The sequence below is a fragment of the Pleurodeles waltl genome, chromosome 1_1, assembly GCF_031143425.1.
Source record: "Pleurodeles waltl isolate 20211129_DDA chromosome 1_1, aPleWal1.hap1.20221129, whole genome shotgun sequence".
Taxonomy (NCBI): domain Eukaryota; kingdom Metazoa; phylum Chordata; class Amphibia; order Caudata; family Salamandridae; genus Pleurodeles; species Pleurodeles waltl.
The window spans coordinates 779,432,913-779,452,526 of record NC_090436.1 but is presented as its reverse complement, the minus strand read 5'-3'; the positions used below and the strand labels follow the sequence as shown (position 1 = coordinate 779,452,526).

The following is a 19,614-nucleotide window of genomic DNA, read 5'->3' as shown; positions in this document are numbered from 1 at the left end:
CTGCTCCATGTTTGGGGCAACCCAGGTGTCAGGTCATCCAATGGGAAACCTTTCAGCCCCAGGCTGCTGCACTATTGGCACATCAGTGTCTTCCTATAAAACAGGCCCTTCATCTGCACTCAGAGTGGCTTCCTCATCAGAAGATTTCTCTTGGACAGAAAACTCACTGCCAGAATCTCTCACTTCCTCCTCTGCCTCAAATGTAGAGTCAGTCTCATAATCATGGTCAGAAGACGACTCAAAAAGCATGCTAACAACCTGCTGAGCGGTCACTCTGTGGCTAGCCATGATCCTTTCTAAAAAGGGTACCTTGACAAATGTACCAACAACAACCAGCAAAGTCTAAAATAAGTAATAAACAAAGTGTGGCTTTATCACGAAGAGCTATGTACTGAAAAACAAAACCACTCATCTGCCTGAAAAAGCTAGACTCACCAGCAACTACTCTGTACAGACACAGCAATCACCAATGATGCCCCAATAAAAAGAAAAAAGAACAGCAAATTAGACATAAGACAACACAATTGTCATTGTGCACAAATCTATGGATAATTTCACACACAAACCTGCATTTAGTACACCACCTACAAACATGTCATTCATGCATGGCAACAATACTCCTTTGGAGTAAATTGTTTTACTTACCTAAAACATGCAACTATGCAAACCGCAGGTCAACCACTGCCAAAACTGCAAGGAGCCACAGCAAAGGAAGCAGAAACTTTGAACTAGAACAAAAAGGAGAAAAAAGTGTTATAATCACAAATGCAAATACTTCGCCAGTTGACAAACACCCGCCACCAAGCATTTAGAAATTTTCCCTGGTGCCTAAGTGGATTCTGCCCCCCTTGGGGACATATGGGCCTACAAAAAATAGTCCAATCTGCCGCCAAGGGGGACAGAAATGACCATCAGTAATGTGCCCCCTCTGGTGGGCGACCCTTGCCAAATGGGACCCCCCCCCCAATAAAAAAAAAAAAAACAAAGGAAAAAAAGAAAACCGGCATCCCAAAAAAAATAGGCCGATCTACCCCCAAGGGGGGCAGAAATGGCCATTGGTAATGTGCCCCCTCTGGTGGAGCGACCCTTGCCAAAGAGGCCGCACCCCACACAAAACATTCACACACACAAGATCCCTGGTGCCTAAGCGGATTCTGCCCCCATTAAGGGCAGATGGGCCTTAAAAAAAATAGGCCGATCTGCCCCTATGTATGAAAATGAAAAGCGCCTTACTTGCCTGGTGATGCACTTCATAGTATCTGACACCCATGATATCATCTACTAATTTGAAAAAGCTGAAAAATCTTCATATAATGGCCTGACGGACACAGTGTTATGACGTATTTTCTGCAAAACAGGGACATCGACTATGACTAATAGCTTTTCCACTCAACAATGCATAAACATGGTGAGACAACTGACTCTTCGGTCTCAAGCCTAAAAGAATGTGAACAATGTGACTTTCACAACTTTAATTAAAAGCTCTCAAGTTACAAACCATTTCTAGCTGAGAACCTGCAGCTTGCAATCAAAAGCTACAGCAAATAACCCAGGTGTAATGGGAGTGCATGTCTATTCGTTTTTAGCTGATATAGTTATTTTTTTTCCAATGCTTTCTGGGATTCGAAGTCTTAATTATACAACGATTGAATCGGGACTACAAATCGGGGAATGCAAAGAAAAAAGACTGGCTGAGCCATTCACGCGAGGACCTTGGAAACCTAGAAGCTCTGGCAATAGTGCTACAAGGAGCTTATTACAAAGCCAGTGACTGTTAACAGTTTCTGATTTTACTTTCTGCAAACTTGAATCCAAAGTGTTATTTTTAGTTTGTATGTTTTTTTAATTATCCTTGTTTACATTATCTATGCTTTGTTTTGTGATGGGTTTTTACATTTGTTAAAAGTCTGCAACATAAAAATCATCTTCGCTCTGATAATCCTGAAACGAGTTTCTGACTTGCTGCAAACTTGAATCTTTCTTTAATGATTCGATTGTACATTCATTATTCATGCTCTTTTGTGATGGCTTTTTCAAGTTTGTTAAAATTCGGCAACATAAAAAATACCTTCGCGCTAATAACCTTGCAATGAAATGCGGCGGCCATTAGTTATTTGTGTCAGCGAATTTGTGAGACACACACTCGAAATCCACTTTTTTTAACAGACACTAGTTTTTAATATCTTTAATATGCTAAAAGTTATTTGAACATTTGTCAATTTTGTGAAATCATTTTGGTATTACAAAAGGTATTCAAGAAAAATGAAGCATTATAACTATAAAATAAATACGCGATCCAACCTAATGTGCTGCCAAAAAACACAAAACCATAAAAAACAAGGATTGCTTGTTTCAGAAATCTCGCCGAGACAATGTGTACATGTGGTGATCTATTTCACAGACGGCCACACATATATTGGTATTGGAGTTGGAGTGGGAGGGACTATCAAGCACGTGCATGTTCGGGCTTTGACACTTATGTTTCTCTTTTATGTCTATACCACGTGAGACCTTGATGCACGCCCTCCCAAAAGTAGGAGGAAATTCGTGACGCCACAGACGAGGAGGGGCCTGGACTACCCGCAGTGGTAGGGTAGGACGTGGCCAGCCGTGATTGACAACGCCGTCACTGGTGGCAGGACACACTGAGAGGAGGGCCAAAGAGAGGCCGCGCGGGCTGTTGAGAATGACAGATCCAGCAAGTGGGCGGGGCTCCAGAGGATGAGGCGGTGTTAAAATCTGGGTCGAGGGGGGTGGCTGGGTTCCTTCCCTTCTCTCAGGGAGCTGTGTTCCTTTAGCCCCTTGCTCTCCGCGCGCATCAGTCGGCAGCCGCCGTTGGAACAGCGCGTGCCGTTCGGTTCGCCAACACTCCGCACTCCGGCCGCTGCCATGAAGGGCGCTCTGAGCAGCCCGGTCTCCGCTGCGCTGCAGGAGGGCTTCGGCTGCGCTGTCGCCAATCGCTTCCAGCAGCTGCTGGACGATGAGTCGGACCCGCTGGACATCTTGCGGCAAGCAGAGGAAGAGCGCTCCAGTCGCAAGCGCAAGGAGGAGGCCAAGAAGCCTGGGCTCCCTGGCGCCCGGCAGCCTCAGCCGCCCAAGAAGGAGACTCAGAAGGACCGAAGGCTGCCGGGACCCGCTGCTCCTCAACAGCCCGGTATGCTTCCCCGTTTGCGGTGAATCCGTGGTTGGGGTTTAGCACCTAGAAGGGGGTAAAGTTTGCAGGCATTTCTTGTTTGAGTGTGCGGTGTGCCTGGATCTGCCGCATGTGGATGAGGCCTGCGGCCTTAAGCACGTGTGCGCGCTCCACCTGTTAGATGTCATGCCGCCCGGACCCGCACTTTACGGTTCAATGCGATGTGACGGCTGTATGCCTTTGAGTATTAAGTATCGCGCTGTAGTACTTCTATATATTTTTTATAATATATATTTAGCAAACCAGTGTTTGGAGACCTTTCAGCGTGGGCTGTGTGAAACCTTGAGTTGCTAGTTTTTTTTTCTCATTGTCTTCAAAACAGGCACTAGACCAATCGACCCAATTTGTTGTCACATGGGTAATCGGAGTTTTACAAGTTCTGTCAGATAATCATTTTCAGCCTATTGTAATCCCCCACATCATACCATTCACAGTTTTACTATGGGCAACGAGTCATGGACGCGGTCTAACCACTCTCCTTAAATTGCCCCAAAAAATATTTTTTTGGGGGGGACCCATGTTCTTATAGACTCTCTTTTAGCAAGAGCACAATACAATAATCCATGCCATGGAGCCACTCTGACACCTCAGGGGCTAATAATATATGTCCGCCAGCGCCTGGCGATACAGTTTTTGGCCGCTAGGTATTCTGTACCCATCCCATTTGTTTGTTATATCCAGGAAAATAGGCCAGTGTTTCCCCAACTGTGGGGCATGAGCCGATTTTTGGTGGTATGCAAAAATCCAAGCACTACATAAAGATGCCTTTAAGTTATTAAATTATCTAGAAACATAAGCTAGTAGTCAAATAACTGTCTTCTAACAATTGTTGCTTCGTTTACTTTAAGGTAGGGATAGATGTTTACAAGCTCTTTTCACTTTGCAGTCAATTAAGAAAAACTAGTTTTCTGACAAGGGAGTATTAAAGGAAAGACTGTAAGATGTAATGATTTTCGTAACACAATAAAATCCTACTTATTGTAAATGAACTGTACAAATTAAATGGCGATTTCAATGGAAAGTGTGTGTGTAAACGACAGTGTACTCCCATACAGTGCTTTAGTCGTACTAAGAAAATCACTCGCCGCACGCCTAATAAAGCTGTGAGGGTCGCAAACATTCGTCGTTCCAAAAAAACAAATTGGGTCATGGTTCTTAGGTTTGGGAATCACTGTAATAGACTGTGTGAAAGTATTTTAACTGGTTGAGTTTTAGTCGAGCTTAAACGGCCAGACTCTGGCGACCATTTTGGGTTCAATCCAGTCCTCCTCCTTAGTGCACCCAGCAAATAAACTTAGGTGACAGATGGACTGCTAAAACACACCTATGTTAATAAGTGTGCCTGTTAATTGACCACCCATGCATTGTACAATATTGAGAATGTATTTTTTTTTTCCTGCCATGTGAAGGACTGTTTTGGCTTCTCTGGGTTAAAGTTGGTGATAGGGTTTAGGGCCTCCTTGTACTTCTCAAATGCGTGGAAGAACTGTAATTTTTGTAATTTAAGTTTTGCACCAAGATCAATGTGATTTAATGTATGACTAATCCATGTTTCCCAGTGTAGACATCTTGATCCTTTCCCATGCCACGTACCATTCCAATTGAATCTCTGCGTATCCAGGTGCTGGCCCCAAAGTGGTGTTTTTTTTTTTCTTTTTTTTTTCTTTTCTCTTCTCAGTTATGCAGTCTATTTAAGTGCCGTAAACAAACACTCAAGATCATCCTCGAAACCAGTGGCAAGTACTCTGAGACTGTTAGCATACATATGCTCTAGTGCTTACTACTCACTGCAGAGCAACTCGAGCTTAATTGCAGGGTCCTCTCTATTCCTGGCGGCGGGGAGGGCTCTCAACCGAATACCTGTTTGTGGTGGAAACCAGTATGATCACCATGGGTGATCCGGGAAAGCTATAGATTTCTGAAAAGTGTTCAGAATTCAGCAAGGGATCTTGGGTGTAGATCCCTCAAGGTTTTCCCAAGGAAAATACCTGTAGAAATAAAGAAATACTCAAAATGAGTAGGAAAATACTATTTTTGACAACATTTTATTTAACTTTTTTGTACTGATGGCTGACTTACAAAAGCAATATACCAATATGTCTGCTAGATCCTTGTTGTGGGGACATATAGGGTTTGTAGGTTCAAGAACCCAGTGCCAACTACTGAGCAGCATCGTACAATGATTTTTCATCTGTATACAGCAGTTCATATAGTGAAATGGGTAGATTGGGAAAAAAGGTATCAAGGAAACCTATGTATTTCTGAATTGGGCACAAGATATGGAGTTTAGGAGCAGTGGTTATTTGTACATCTTTGAATTTGTGGGTTCCCATACTAGCGTGTGATTTAGAGGGTGTTCTCCAAAATGTTAGCTTTCTTATACACTTGTTAGACCTGGCAATTCTTGGTGTGGTTTCCCCCTGTACCTTTGCTTGTGACCTCCTGTTTTTGGGTCCTGTGCTGTAGTTTTTGTTCTTGCTGATTTTGATACCCTGGGCACTTGACCACTGCTATATAGTGCTCAAGTGCAAGTGCTCTCGTGTACAATTTATTAGTAATTGGTTTATCCATGATTGGCATATTTGATTTACATAGTAAGTCCCTAGTAAAATGCACTAGAGGTACCTAGGGTAAATGAATGAATCTTCACAAATTTTCCAAACTAATACAGCAGTCGTTTAAGTTGTTGTCTTGAAAGTTTCAGGGAAAAAAAATATAGGTTTGGAGGGGGGGTGGGGGTGTATCTATTTATTTTTGCCCCATCCTAAGACTAGGGACCACAACCTCAACGGAGCTTCAAAGAAAGAGGGACGCCCCTACCCCTCTCCTAGGTGTTTCAGAAGCCCTCGGAACTGTCACTTCGCTGGGCCTAAAATGAACATAAAGGTTGGGGTCCACGCACTAACTGCTTCCAGCAAGCGGGAGCTGTCAAAATGCTACCGCTTGCTAGAAGTGGAATTTTCATCGTCTGCTGGCAGGGAAACAGATGAAAGAATTGCTCCAGCGCTTGGGGAGCTGCATTTCCAGCATCTCCCTTTGTGCGGTGTGGGAGCAATGTCTGCTTCTGCTGGAGGCGGCGAGACAGCTGGGACCACAGGGGCCTTAAGGCTCCCCCCATCCTCCCAGCATGTTACTCGTTGATATTTAGAGACTTCTTGATGCACAGGAATATGATCACATCTCCTCCAAACAAAGAAGCGCTTCGCGTAACGTGGGGTTGGGTGGTTATAGGGGTTTGGCTGCAGTTGGTTGGATTAACGTAAAGTAATTACGTTAAAAAACCAACCCCTAGAAATTCACTAAAAACGAACCAAAGGTTACAGAGGTGTTATAGTTGGGCTCAACCTTCAGAGGCACAAAACCGTAGAAATTCAGCAATTATAGTTGGTTATTTCCGGTAACTATAACTTATGCCTTAATGTGTGTGTAGATATGTATTTGTGTTTGGGTCACAATTTTCCACCCATGGGGAAAAAACACACATTTGGAATAGATCTATCCTAATGGCAGTAACCAGCAGGTAGTTCTAGTTGTCCTAGTTTCTACAGGAAGAGTATTTTATTTTTTTTGGTTTGCCAATAACTTTGGCGCCACCTGATGAACCTTCACAGAATTTTGAATGCTTCTTTGGTCAGTTCAGCTGCTGTTAATTTTTTGGGTGATCTGTGAAGCGGAGGCTGAGAAAAAGGGGGGTGTTAGACTTGGCGTGGTCTCCTAACATTTTTCCTCTGTTTCCCAGGTTGTTGATGTGTGCTGGACTCTGGTTTTTTTTACTCTGGGCACTTAACCACTGCTATCCAGTGCTAAAGTGCAAGTGCTCCTATGTAAAATGTATGTGTACTTTGCTTCCCATGATTGCCATATTTGATTTATTAGCAAGGTCCAAGTACAGGGCTCAGACCTGCCACTGCAGTGTCTGAGTGCAGTTTTGCCAATTTGACTTGGCAAGTGTACCCACTTGCCAGGCCTAAACCTTCCCTTTTTGTACATGTAAGACACTCCTAAGGTAGGACCTAGGTAGCAACATGGGCAGGCTGCAGTGTATGTTTAAGGTAGGACATATACTAACGTGTTTTATGTCCTGACTGAAATACTGCCAAATGCAATTCTCACTGTTGCAAGGCCTGTCTCTCTCAAGGGTTAACATGGGGGCTGCCTTCAAATATTAAAGTGTAACTTCAGAGTACTAGGTATAAAGTATTTGTACCAACGCACACAGTAACTTAATGAAAACACTACAAAATGACACAACGCAAGTTTAGAAAAATAGGAAATATTTATCTAAACAAAACCAAAACAACAAATCCACAAGTCAATTTATCAATTTAAAAACAGAAAAGAGTCTTCATGTAGCCTAACGCTGTTAGTGTGAAAATATACCTGTGTCAAAAATAACCCGACACGGGTGAGTATGCTTCAAAGGGCTTGCGATGCATTTTTCACTCACAAGTGAGACCTTGTGTAGTTTCTCCTTCAGTTGGGTCAGCGTTCGTCATTTTTTTCTCTCTGCAGGAGAGCAATGCGTCAATCCAAACAGTGCTCTCTGGTCCGGGCAGGCCTTGTCGTTTTTACACGCCCAGGAATGTTTGCATTGAAAAACCACACCGCATGGGTTGCGATCTCACCAGCCTCCATCAGCGATTACAGCACGTTGTTTCTCCAGCCACGTGTGTCTATCTTCTAGCCGCACAACAGGCGAGCATCTAATTCAGCCATGAAGCCGGCGGTGCGTTGATTTTTCAGCCATGTCGCGGAGTTGTCGATCTTTTCCCCACACAGCAGACTGTGCGTGGATTTCTCACTCTTGTCCTGCCAGTATCTCCTTTCAGCACCACAGGAACTGATGGGCACCACTTGGCAGAGTAGGAGTCTTCAGAGGCTCCAGGTGCTGGCAGAGAAGTCTTCTCTGTCCCTGAGACTTCAAACAGGAGGCAAGCTCTAATTCAAGCCCTCGGAGATTTCTTCACAAGAAGGAAGGCACACAAAGTCCAGTCTCTGTCCTCTAGCACAGGCAGAAGCAGCAACTGCAGGTTAGCTCCACAAAGAACAGGCAGGGCAGCTCGCCTTCCTCAGCTCTTATCCAGGCAGAGGTTCCTCTTGGTTTCCAGAAGTGTTCTAAAGTCTGTGGTTTTAAGTGCCCTTCTTATACCCATTTTGCCCTTTGAAGTAGGCCTACTTCAAAGAAAAGTCTCATGTTTGTGAAATCCTGCCTTGGCCAGGCCCCAGACACACACCAGAGGGTTGGAGACTGTATTGTGTGAGGGCAGGCACGCCCTTTCAGGTGAGTGACCACTCTGCCCCTCCCCCCTAGTACAGATGGTTCATCAGGAATTGGAGACTACACCCTAGCTCCCTTTGTGTCTCTGTCTAATGAGAGGTGCAACCAGCCCAACTCTCAAACTGACCCAGACAGAGAATCCACGAACAGGCAGTCGCAGAATGGTTTAAGCAAGAAAATGCTCACTTTCTAAAAGTGGCATTTTCAAACATAATCTTAAAATCAACTTTACTAAAAGATGTATTTTTAAATTGTGAGCTTAGAGACCCCAAACTCCACCTCGATCCCCTCCCAAAGGTAATCTACTCTTTAATATTTAAAGGTAGTCCCCATGTTAACCTATGAGGGGGACAGGCCTTGCAACAGTGAAACTAATTTGACAATATTTCACTGTCCGGACATATAGTAATGTGTCTTATATGTCCTACCCTAACCATACACTGCACCCTGCCCTTGGGGCTACCTAGGGCCTACCTTAGGGGTGTCTTGCATGTAAGAAAAGGGAAGGTCTACACTTAACAAGTGGGTACACTTGCCAAGTCGAATTTACAGTTTAAAACTGCACATACACACACTGCATTGGCAGGTCTGAGCCATGTTTACAGAGCTACTAATGTGGGTGACACAACCAGTGATGCAGGCCCGCTAGTAGCATTTGAATTACAGGCCCTGGGCACCTCTAGTTCACTTTACTAGGTACTTACTAGTAAATTAGATATGCCAATCATGGATAACACAATTACATACATATTTTGTATACGAGCACTTGCACTTTAGCACTGGTTAGCAGTGGTAAAGTGCCCAGAGCTTCAAAAACAGTCCAGCACACATCAACCTGGGAAACAGAGGCAAAACGTTAAGGGAGACCACACCAAGGATGAAAAGTCAAACTATATAGATCTATCTCACTCCAAACTATTTCAAACCTCAATAGTTTTTCATATTCAGTACTGGCTATTTCATTTCAAGTAGTTGCTGACGCGTTTCAACCGTTGCAGTCTTCCTCTTAGCTCAAAATTCAATAACAATGCCCCACCACCCTTAACCTCTTAACTGCTGCCCCCCCTCCAGTGCTGAGCCATTTTTTGGCTATTTGAGGTAGTTCGTGCTTAGGCCTTTATAACTTTTTGTCCACATAAGCTATCCGTGCCAAATTTGCATCCTTTTTTTCCCCAACATCCTAGGGATTCTAATGGTACCCAGACTTTGTGGGTTCCCCTGAAGGAGGCCAAGAAATTGGCCAAAATACAGGGAGAATTTCGTTTTTTTCAAAAAAATTGGAAAAAGTGGCTGCAGAAGAAAGCTTGTGGTTTCCCCCTGAAAGTGGCATCATCAAAGGGTTTGCGGTGCTAAACTCAGCAGCTTCCCAGCTTTCAGGAACAGGCAGACTTGAATCAGAAAACACAATTTTGGCATTTTACTGGGACATACCCCATTTTTGCAAATTTTTTGTGCTTTCAGCCTCCTTCCAGTCAGTGACAGAAATGGGCATGAAACCAATGCTGGATCCCAGAAACCTAAACATTTCTGAAAAGTAGACAAAATTCTGAATTCAGCAGGGGGTCATTTGTGTAGATCCTACAAGGGATTCCTACAGAAAATAACTGAAAAAGAAAAATATTGAAATTGAGGTGAAAAAAACATAAATGTTTCTCTACGTTTTACTCTGTAACTTTTCCCTGCAATGTCAGATTATCGAAAGCAATATACCGTTACGTCTGCTGGACTCCTCTGGTTGCAGGACTTGTAGGTTCATCAAGAACCCAGAGCCAATAAATGAGCTGCATCCTGCAGTGCGTTTTCATTCTATACCGGGTATACAGCAATTCATTTGCTGAAATATAAAGAGTAAAACATAGCTATCAAGAAAACCTTTGTATTTCCAAAAAGGGCACAAGATAAGGTGTTGAGGAGCAGTGGTTATTTGCACATCTCTGAATTTCGGGGTGACCATACTAGCATGTGAATTACAGGGCATTTCTCAAATAGATGTCTTTTTTTACACACTCTCCTATATTTGGAAGGAAAAAATGTAGAGAAAGACAAGGGGCAATAACACTTGTTTTGCTAATCTATGTTCCCCCAAGTCTCCCGATAAAAATGATACCTCACTTGTGTGGGTAGGCCTAGCGCCCGCGACAGGAAACGCCCCAAAGCGCAACGTGGACACATCCCATTTTTGACAGAAAACAGGTGTTTTTTGCAAAGTGCCTACCTGTAGATTCTGGCCTCTAGCTCAGCCAGCACCTAGGGAAACCTACCAAACCTGTGCATTTCTGAAAGCTAGAGACCTAGGGGAATCCAAGATGGGGTGACTTGTGGGACTCGGACCATGTTCTGTTACCCAGAATCCCTTGCAAACCTCACAATTTGGTTAAAAACACACATGTTCCTCACACTTCTGTGGCAGAAAGTTCTGGAATCTGAGAGGAGCCACAAATTTCCTTCCACCCAGCGTTTCCTAAGTCTCTCGATAAAAATGGTACCTCACTTCTGTGGGTAGGCCTAGCGCCCACGGAAGGAAATGGCCCAAAACACAACGTGAACACAACATATTTTCTCACAGAAAACAGAGGTGTTTTTTGCAAAGTGCCTACCTGTGGAGTTTGGCCTCTAGCTCAGCCGGCCCCGGAGGAGAGGCGGGGGGGCAGAAATGCCCTAAAACGAATTTGACCCCCTCCCCCTGCCCGGGAGCGACCCTTGCCTACGGGGTTGCTCCCCCTGCGTGACATTGGGGCCAAAAAACAAATCCCAGGTGCCTAGTGGTTTCTGCCCCCTTGGGGCAGATTGACCTAAAATCGGCCAATCTGCCCCCAAGGGGGGCAGAAATGGCCTAAATACAATTTGCCCCCCCCAGGGGAGCGACCCTTGCCTGATGGGACGCTCCCCATCTCTAAAAAAAAAAAAAAACACACAAAAAAAATTTCCCCTGGTGCCTAGATCGGCCTAATGGGCCGATCTGCCCCCGGGGGGGGGGGCAGAAATGGCCTAAAATAAATTTCTGATGGCACGCATATGTTCTAAGATGTCGTTTTTTTTTTTTGTTTTTTTTTTTAACGGGGAAAATTCTGCTACCCACAGGAGTCCACACGCACAGGATATAACATAAGCAACAAAGTCAGAGTTACAATTAATAATTTTATTTTTTATTATTCACTACTTTGCCTGTGGGGAAGTCATGTCTCACGATTGGTACTATATGCACAGGCCTTGCACTTGGTACACCTATAAAATACCTGCTGACCTCCAGATAATGTACCCTCCTTTTTAGTTGTATAGCTGTGTACCCGCATGTCCTGCAATGAACTACTTTTCTTGTATGTAATTTTTAGGAAAGAAGCTCACCAACTGACCTATCACTCTGTCTTCTCTTATCAAATGCCATTACTGTTTTTTATAGTCCTTATCACGTCATCTGAATTATAGGTGGTAACACATCTCAATGTATTCTTTCAAGATGCCACGGTTTTAAATTCGTAGCTCCGTTTGTAGCCACATTCTTCTTATTCACCGCAACGGATAAACCAGTCTCGTTCTTATCAGAGGTTGCGAGCTGCCTCCAATCTCAAACGGATTACTTCACACATGTTTATAATATCTGACAGTCTCCAAGTGCTGTAAATATAACTCGTGCATAAATAGTCCTGAACGCTGTTACTTGTATTTCACATTAAACACAACCAGTATTCCGTGTCACTGATTTCTCAAATTATAGTATTACGTATATTTGAGTAACGTGCATCTGGGTCTTTTCGCTCTCCAGCTACTGAAAAAAATTAATCAATTGTCTGCTGCCAACAAATTACCTTCAAGTAGGCTGAATCCCTGCCCCTTCGTTTCTGAAAATGGTCTTCTGAAGTGCAGCATCTGTTATCCACTTGATCGCACTCAATGTTTCCTAAGATGCCAGGTGAAATCCACTCACCATGTCTAGTCAGCAAGGCTCCAAATCCAAGGGGCAGCGGGAATCTGGTAAAAGAATACTCGAGAATTCTTGCAATTCACATGACTTCTACCACCTGATGAGATAATTGCCACTGGGCAAAATCTAATTTAATCTAAACATATGTATGAACAATTTATTTTCATTTTGAAATAATGGATGATGTGTTTGGTTCAATACTGGACTTTTTTTTAATTTTTATTATTTTTTTATGTAGAACAGCAAAATATAGTTTCTAAGGGTGGTGGGCATTGTTACTGATTTTTGGGCTAAAAGGAAGGCTGCAACGTTAAAGCATGTCAGCTGATAATTGAAATGAAATAGCTGATACTGAATAGGATATAAACAATTTTGAGGATTGAAACAGTGTAGAGTGCCAGCTTTCCTTTCTTCAATACATTTTGGAAGGCGTTTTGTAATATTGACTGTCCTGCTCCGACCCCATCCGGCGGTAGAAGACTGAATGGCGTGTGTCTCTTTATGCTTTTGGTATTTCATTTGACTGAATTGGAACTGCAGTGTCAATAGAATAGTTTTGACATACGCCCACTACATATCTTAACCCTGTTTATCAATCAAAAAAGCCAGACTCTTCAACATGCACCGCAACAAATATGTGATGCCAGCACTGTAATCTTCTGTTATGGCCACAGTAAATCCTAGCTGAGGGGCAGCACTGACTGCCTGTGGAAGCCATTCTTCAGTGTGCCACAAACAGGGTCTAAACACTGCAAATCCCAAATGTTATAATTTTATTCTTTATCTGCAGCCTGCCTTTCATACAGATTGCTCTTGTAGAAGACTTCATTAAAGTATCATTACTATTGCTCGGGGAATCCATTTAATTACAATTTGTAATGATGCACATGTTCCTAAGGGCCCTGCTACCATCCCCATACTGTCTAGGGTTTTGGTACATAAACTGCCTCCCAAGTTTCTACCTGGTGAAGTCGGCTTTGCAGCATGGATCTTTCAGTGCCACTGAAAAGAGGAGTTTCTTGAATGGAAACTATATTGCCACTAGAAACGAGGCATAATAAACAGTGGTTCATTTCTGAAAAAAATCTGATTCTCAAATATGAGCAAAGGGAAATGTATGCTCAGTTGCAATCTTTCTTCATAATTGAATGTTTTGAAGATGAATACAGCTCATTGGGTTGTATGTGAACTGCAACCATGTATATGTTTACTTGCTGGTTCAAATCTCCCAGTGTGGCATGAGTCTTTCGTCGTCAGTTTGCGATTGGTAACATTCGCATGTTTTTGGTTTTTAGTTACAGATCTCATGTCCAGCTAAGTGCTAAGAAACAATCCAGTCCCTGCTGCGCACTGATATTGGCCATTATCATTAGCAGAGACACTGTATACTAAAGTTACTTTAGCATACGATTTATAATAGGCATTCTGTTATATGCTGAAGCCAGAAATCGGGAACAGGAATTTGGTCTGAAAACATCGGTCACTATAAAGTATATATTTATATAATTGGTCCACTTGTAGCGTTCAACTGATGGGTTTATGCTGTAGCCCCTAGTGCATACAGGGCTAAGTGTAAAGGGGCTGTCGACACTCACAGAAAAGGGGGGGGGGGGACTAAAATTGAGACATGAGACCATGTTAATATGTGAAATAAGTTGTAATTCAGATGTGTAGCTCCACAAAGTGATGTACACAATCTTGTCTCTGTTTGTTCACTGCCTTCACCACCCCACCTCATCCCTTAAAGTGCTGTGGTTTGTTCCAGCTTATCCAGTTTCTTATAAGCATAGAAAGGTGTCTTTAAAAAGAAAAATCTAGGTGCATTAAAAGAAATGGAGGACTCCTAACACTCATAGATGAAATGCAGATGGTCCTGCTGTTCTAGAAAGGATTCTTGTTCTTCTCACACTGAATGCAGGGCATATGTATTCTCACCTGTCCCCGCTTCTCAACGCAGCTGTTTAGACTCCGCTCCCTGGCACACACTGTTTCTGAACATCAACATAACTCCTGATAGCAGAACACGCATGAAAACGATTGATGCTCAACCATACCAGAATCTAATGGCATATCTAAGTACTCCCCACACTGTTATATTATCTGGTCCATATTATAAGATTCGTAATACTGGCACTATATTTGCACTTTGATACCATTGTGGGTCAGCACTCTAGATTCCTCATGTTTGAGGCACAGTTGCTTACGTGTTTAGATATACGTGTGCACTCATATCTATATACTTGTGGGGCTGTATAATTATGAATTTACCCATTAATTTGCATACATGTAGGTGTGTGCATGTGTATTTACTTATTTGTGTGCCGAACATTTCGGGGGTGTAGGGCTGGGAGCTCGACATCAGTTATCCTACTGCTGTGGGGCCATTAGTCCTTTAGTTGACCCTCTTCCACCAAACCCCCCCCCCCCATGAAATTGCCAGTCTGAATGATAGTGTGTCCCTGCCAACCTACGACAGACCCCAGGACCTCCTGACCTTCAGGGAACACCTCAAGACCTGGTTATTCGAGCAGTAGTAGCCCCCCCCCCCCCCTTGCTTTACAAATGTTTGATTGAATGTGTAGATTACCTTTGCCATGGCACACACTTGCCACATTTTGTAGAACCAGAGAGCCTCAGTCGGTGATCTGGAAAAAAGAAAGGGCCCTGTGATAAGTCGTTTAGCCCAGCCTGTCCTGGGTCTTATGTCCAGCACTGGTTGTTATATAAGAGGGTGTAATACTGAGGAGGGTTGTGGGTGCTGGATAGGATATCTCAAGGTGCATTGAGAGTGGCCTAGTTAGTATCTCCTTCTTGAATAGAGTTCTTGGGGTCAAACATAGGAAAGAACCTGCTCTAGGTTATGGGAGCCTTTGTGGATGGATCTGAAATAATTGCAGGATCCCTGAGAATAGCCATTCTGATTAGCAGTAGCAGCCCAGTCAACTTCTCTGCGGACTAGACAGCATTCTTGATTTGCTTAAGCAGTGAGGACCCTTCTGTTAATCAGTATCACTGCTGTACTTTTTATGTTTACTTTGTAGCTCTGCAACTGGGTAATGTGTTGGATGCCTTCTAGTTTACTACTTTTATATAATATGCTGTTTTAAAAAAAAAAAATTATGGGTTGTAAAAATGTGATGTATGTTTCAGATATGAAAGCATCAAAGTACTGTTTAAAATATGATTGCCTCCCTTTTCTCAGTAGGTCAGAAGCCTTTTCCTAAAAGAGGAGACTGGGATGGACAAAATGAAAACTGGGGAACCGAGATAAAAGTTGAAAGGACTGAACGGAGAACTGCCTTCAGAGAATTCAGACCCAATGAAATGGAAGGACCGGTGGAATTTGCAGTCGAAAAGTAAGTACTCTGCCAGTCGTTGGCTTTTTTTGTTTTTAGACGGGTGTAGGAAGTTGGCTCTGTATGTGCTATTTCAAAGTAAGGAATAGCATGCACAGAGTCCAAGGGTTCCCCTTAGAGGTAAAATAGTGGTAAAAATAGATAATACTAATGCTCTATTTTGTGGTAGTGTGGTCGAGCAGTAGGCTTATCCAAGGAGTAGTGTTAAGCATTTGTTGTACATACCCATAGACAATAAATGAGGTACACACACTCAGAGACAAATCCAGCCAATAGGTTTTTGTATAGAAAAATATCTTTTCTTAGTTTATTTTAAGAACCACAGGTTCAAATTCTACATGTAATCTCATTCGAAAGGTATTGCAGGTAAGTACTTTAGGAACTTCAAATCATCAAAATTGCATGTATACTTTTCAAGTTATTCACAAATAGCTGTTTTAAAAGTGGGCACTTTTCACAGTTCCTAGGGGAGGTAAGTATTTGTTAGGTTAACCAGGTAAGTAAGACACTTACAGGGCTTAGTTCTTGGTCCAAGGTAGCCCACCGTTGGGGGGTTCAGAGCAACCCCAAAGACACCACACCAGCAGCTCAGGGCCGGTCAGGTGCAGAGTTCAAAGTGGTGCCCAAAACACATAGGCTAGAATGGAGAGAAGGGGGTGCCCCGGTTCCGGTCTGCTTGCAGGTAAGTACCCGCGTCTTCGGAGGGCAGACCAGGGGGGGTTTTGTAGGGCACCGGGGGGGACACAAGCCCACACAGAAATTTCACCCTCAGCAGCACGGGGGCGGCCGGGTGCAGTGTAGAAACAAGCGTCGGGTTCGCAATGTTAGTCTATGAGAGATCTCGGGATCTCTTCAGCGCTGCAGGCAGGCAAGGGGGGGGTTCCTCGGGGAAACCTCCACTTGGGCAAGGGAGAGGGACTCCTGGGGGTCACTTCTCCAGTGAAAGTCCGGTCCTGGGGGCTGCGGGTGCAGGGTCTCTCCCAGGCGTCGGGACTTAGGATTCAAAGAGTCGCGGTCAGGGGAAGCCTCGGGATTCCCTCTGCAGGCGGGGCTCAGGGGGGACAGGTTTTGGTACTCACAGTATCAGAGTAGTCCTGGGGTCCCTCCTGAGGTGTTGGATCTCCACCAGCCGAGTCGGGGTCGCCGGGTGCAGTGTTGCAAGTCTCACGCTTCTTGCGGGGAGCTTGCAGGGTTCTTTCAAGGCTGCTGGAAACAAAGTTGCAGCCTTTCTTGGAGCAGGTCCGCTGTCCTCGGGAGTTTCTTGTCTTTTCGAAGCAGGGGCAGTCCTCAGAGGATGTCGAGGTCGCTGGTCCCTTTGGAAGGCGTCGCTGGAGCAGGATCTTTGGAAGGCAGGAGACAGGCCGGTGAGTTTCTGGAGCCAAGGCAGTTGTCGTCTTCTGGTCTTCCTCTGCAGGGGTTTTCAGCTAGGCAGTCCTTCTTCTTGTAGTTGCAGGAATCTAATTTTCTAGGGTTCAGGGTAGCCCTTAAATACTAAATTTAAGGGCGTGTTTAGGTCTGGGGGGTTAGTAGCCAATGGCTACTAGCCCTGAGGGTGGGTACACCCTCTTTGTGCCTCCTCCCAAGGGGAGGGGGTCACAATCCTAACCCTATTGGGGGAATCCTCCATCTGCAAGATGGAGGATTTCTAAAAGTCAGTCACCTCAGCTCAGGACACCTTAGGGGCTGTCCTGACTGGCCAGTGACTCCTCCTTGTTGCTTTCTTTGTTCCCTCCAGCCTTGCCGCCAAAAGTGGGGGCCGTGGCCGGAGGGGGCGGGCAACTCCACTAAGCTGGAGTGCCCTGCTGGGCTGTGACAAAGGGGTGAGCCTTTGAGGCTCACCGCCAGGTGTCACAGCTCCTGCCTGGGGGAGGTGTTAGCATCTCCACCCAGTGCAGGCTTTGTTACTGGCCTCAGAGTGACAAAGGCACTCTCCCCATGGGGCCAGCAACATGTCTCTGGTGTGGCAGGCTGCTGGAACTAGTCAGCCTACACAGACAGTCGGTTAAGTTTCAGGGGGCACCTCTAAGGTGCCCTCTGTGGTGTATTTTACAATAAAATGTACACTGCCATCAGTGTGCATTTATTGTGCTGAGAAGTTTGATACCAAACTTCCCAGTTTTCAGTGTAGCCATTATGGTGCTGTGGAGTTAGTGTTTGACAGACTCCCAGACCATATACTCTTATGGCTACCCTGCACTTACAATGTCTAAGGTTTTGTTTAGACACTGTAGGGGTACCATGCTCATGCACTGGTACCCTCACCTATGGTATAGTGCACCCTGCCTTAGGGCTGTAAGGCCTGCTAGAGGGGTGTCTTACCTATACTGCATAGGCAGTGAGAGGCTGGCATGGCACCCTGAGGGGAGTGCCATGTCGACTTACTCGTTTTGTCCTCACTAGCACACACAAGCTGGCAAGCAGTGTGTCTGTGCTGAGTGAGAGGTCTCCAGGGTGGCATAAGACATGCTGCAGCCCTTAGAGACCTTCCTTGGCATCAGGGCCCTTGGTACTAGAAGTATCAGTTACAAGGGACTTATCTGGATGCCAGGGTCTGCCAATTGTGGATACAATGGTACATTTTAGGTGAAAGATCACTGGTGCTGGGGCCTGGTTAGCAGGGTCCCAGCACACTTCTCAGTCAAGTCAGCATCAGGCAAAAAGTGGGGGGTAACTGCAACAGGGAGCCATTTCTTTACACAGGGTTTCACTGTTTCCCAACCGAATTCTCTTGAGCAACTGGTACATCTTGTATTCTTAGTTGGCCTTTACCCTTTGCCTAGGAAGATTACAGATAGAACAGGTCTTAAATCTGCTGGGTGTGACCCTGTGATGGTCACTGGCTGTATTTGCAAGGTGTGAGGGTGCAAATGTCTTAGCAAGCACTTGTAAAGAAAGCTGGTCTGGAATTGTAGGCTTGTTTATTGGGAGATCAGGGTCTGAATGTGGGGGCAGGGTCAGTTGCTCCAAAAAACAAAATAGTCTTAATTTTGCTTTTCACCTCCAGGTAACTGCATATAAGATAACACACTATAAATGCAAGTTAAACTGATAGGTGGGAAATCCACTCTTAAGTTATGAAACCTCATGAGGTCATGGCAGATGTATGACTAGAAAGTCACAATTGAATCTTGACTGGAGTGGTGGGGAAGAGTGACTTGAGTTTTTATAGTATGCAAGTAGTTATCGCAGTATAAAATAGTCGTCAACAAAACGATTTAATCCTTAAGATAAAACAAGTGCTTTCAGAATATATATCTTAATGTGTAATTTGACTGTGCCAAGTGCAAACATTTTTAGACATGTGCATGAAAAGGTTGCACTCAAAACTCTGCTGCTAACACCCTTTAATTTACCAAAAGACAAAATGATTGTTACTATGAAGCTTCAAGTGACTCAGTCAGTTCAAACCTACACTGGATTCAAAGCAGCCTTTACATTTGGTGATTAAGCGGTTTGCACACTCAGTTTTGCTTCAGATAGCAGGCAGCATGGTGAAAAGGACGACCATCTCCCCCTTAAGTCTCTGCTCCTCTGTTTCACAGTACAGGAGCTCCCCATCCTCCCCTCTTTCACTTTCAGCCTAAGGAACCTATAGATTGGCATTTACTGCTCAAGCGCTCGTTTTGAGTGGGAACTGTTTGTATAAAATCAAAAATTATGGGTATGTTCCCATAGATCCTGTCTGCTTTGACCTGGCTTAGCTTGTATATTGCCTATCAGTTGATGGGGGGGGGGGGGGGTTCAATTGGGAGTGGCAGGGGTGTGGATTTTAATAAAATAACTACTTGTCCATATGACATGTTCCTTCATAAATCTGTCAGGGCGAATATTGTAGAAAGGCTTTAATCTGAGCAATTTCCTAATT

The 19,614-nt window shown here is 44.3% G+C and overlaps 1 protein-coding gene across 5 annotated transcripts in view; it reads left to right on the top strand.

The window, feature by feature from the left end:
• The first annotated feature begins 2,561 nt into the window (after positions 1-2,561).
• HABP4 (hyaluronan binding protein 4) overlaps positions 2,562-19,614 on the top strand; it is a 139,494-nt gene continuing 122,441 nt past the window's right edge. The window contains exons 1-2 of one of the 5 annotated variants that reach the window (XM_069227823.1): positions 2,562-3,154; positions 15,596-15,749. In XM_069227823.1, the coding sequence (XP_069083924.1) occupies positions 2,890-3,154; positions 15,596-15,749 (419 nt within the window). In that variant the 5' untranslated portion in view covers positions 2,562-2,889. The remainder of the gene's footprint in view (positions 3,155-15,595; positions 15,750-19,614) is intronic. The other 4 variants (XM_069227806.1, XM_069227837.1, XM_069227829.1 and 1 more) reach the window with 4 other exon arrangements.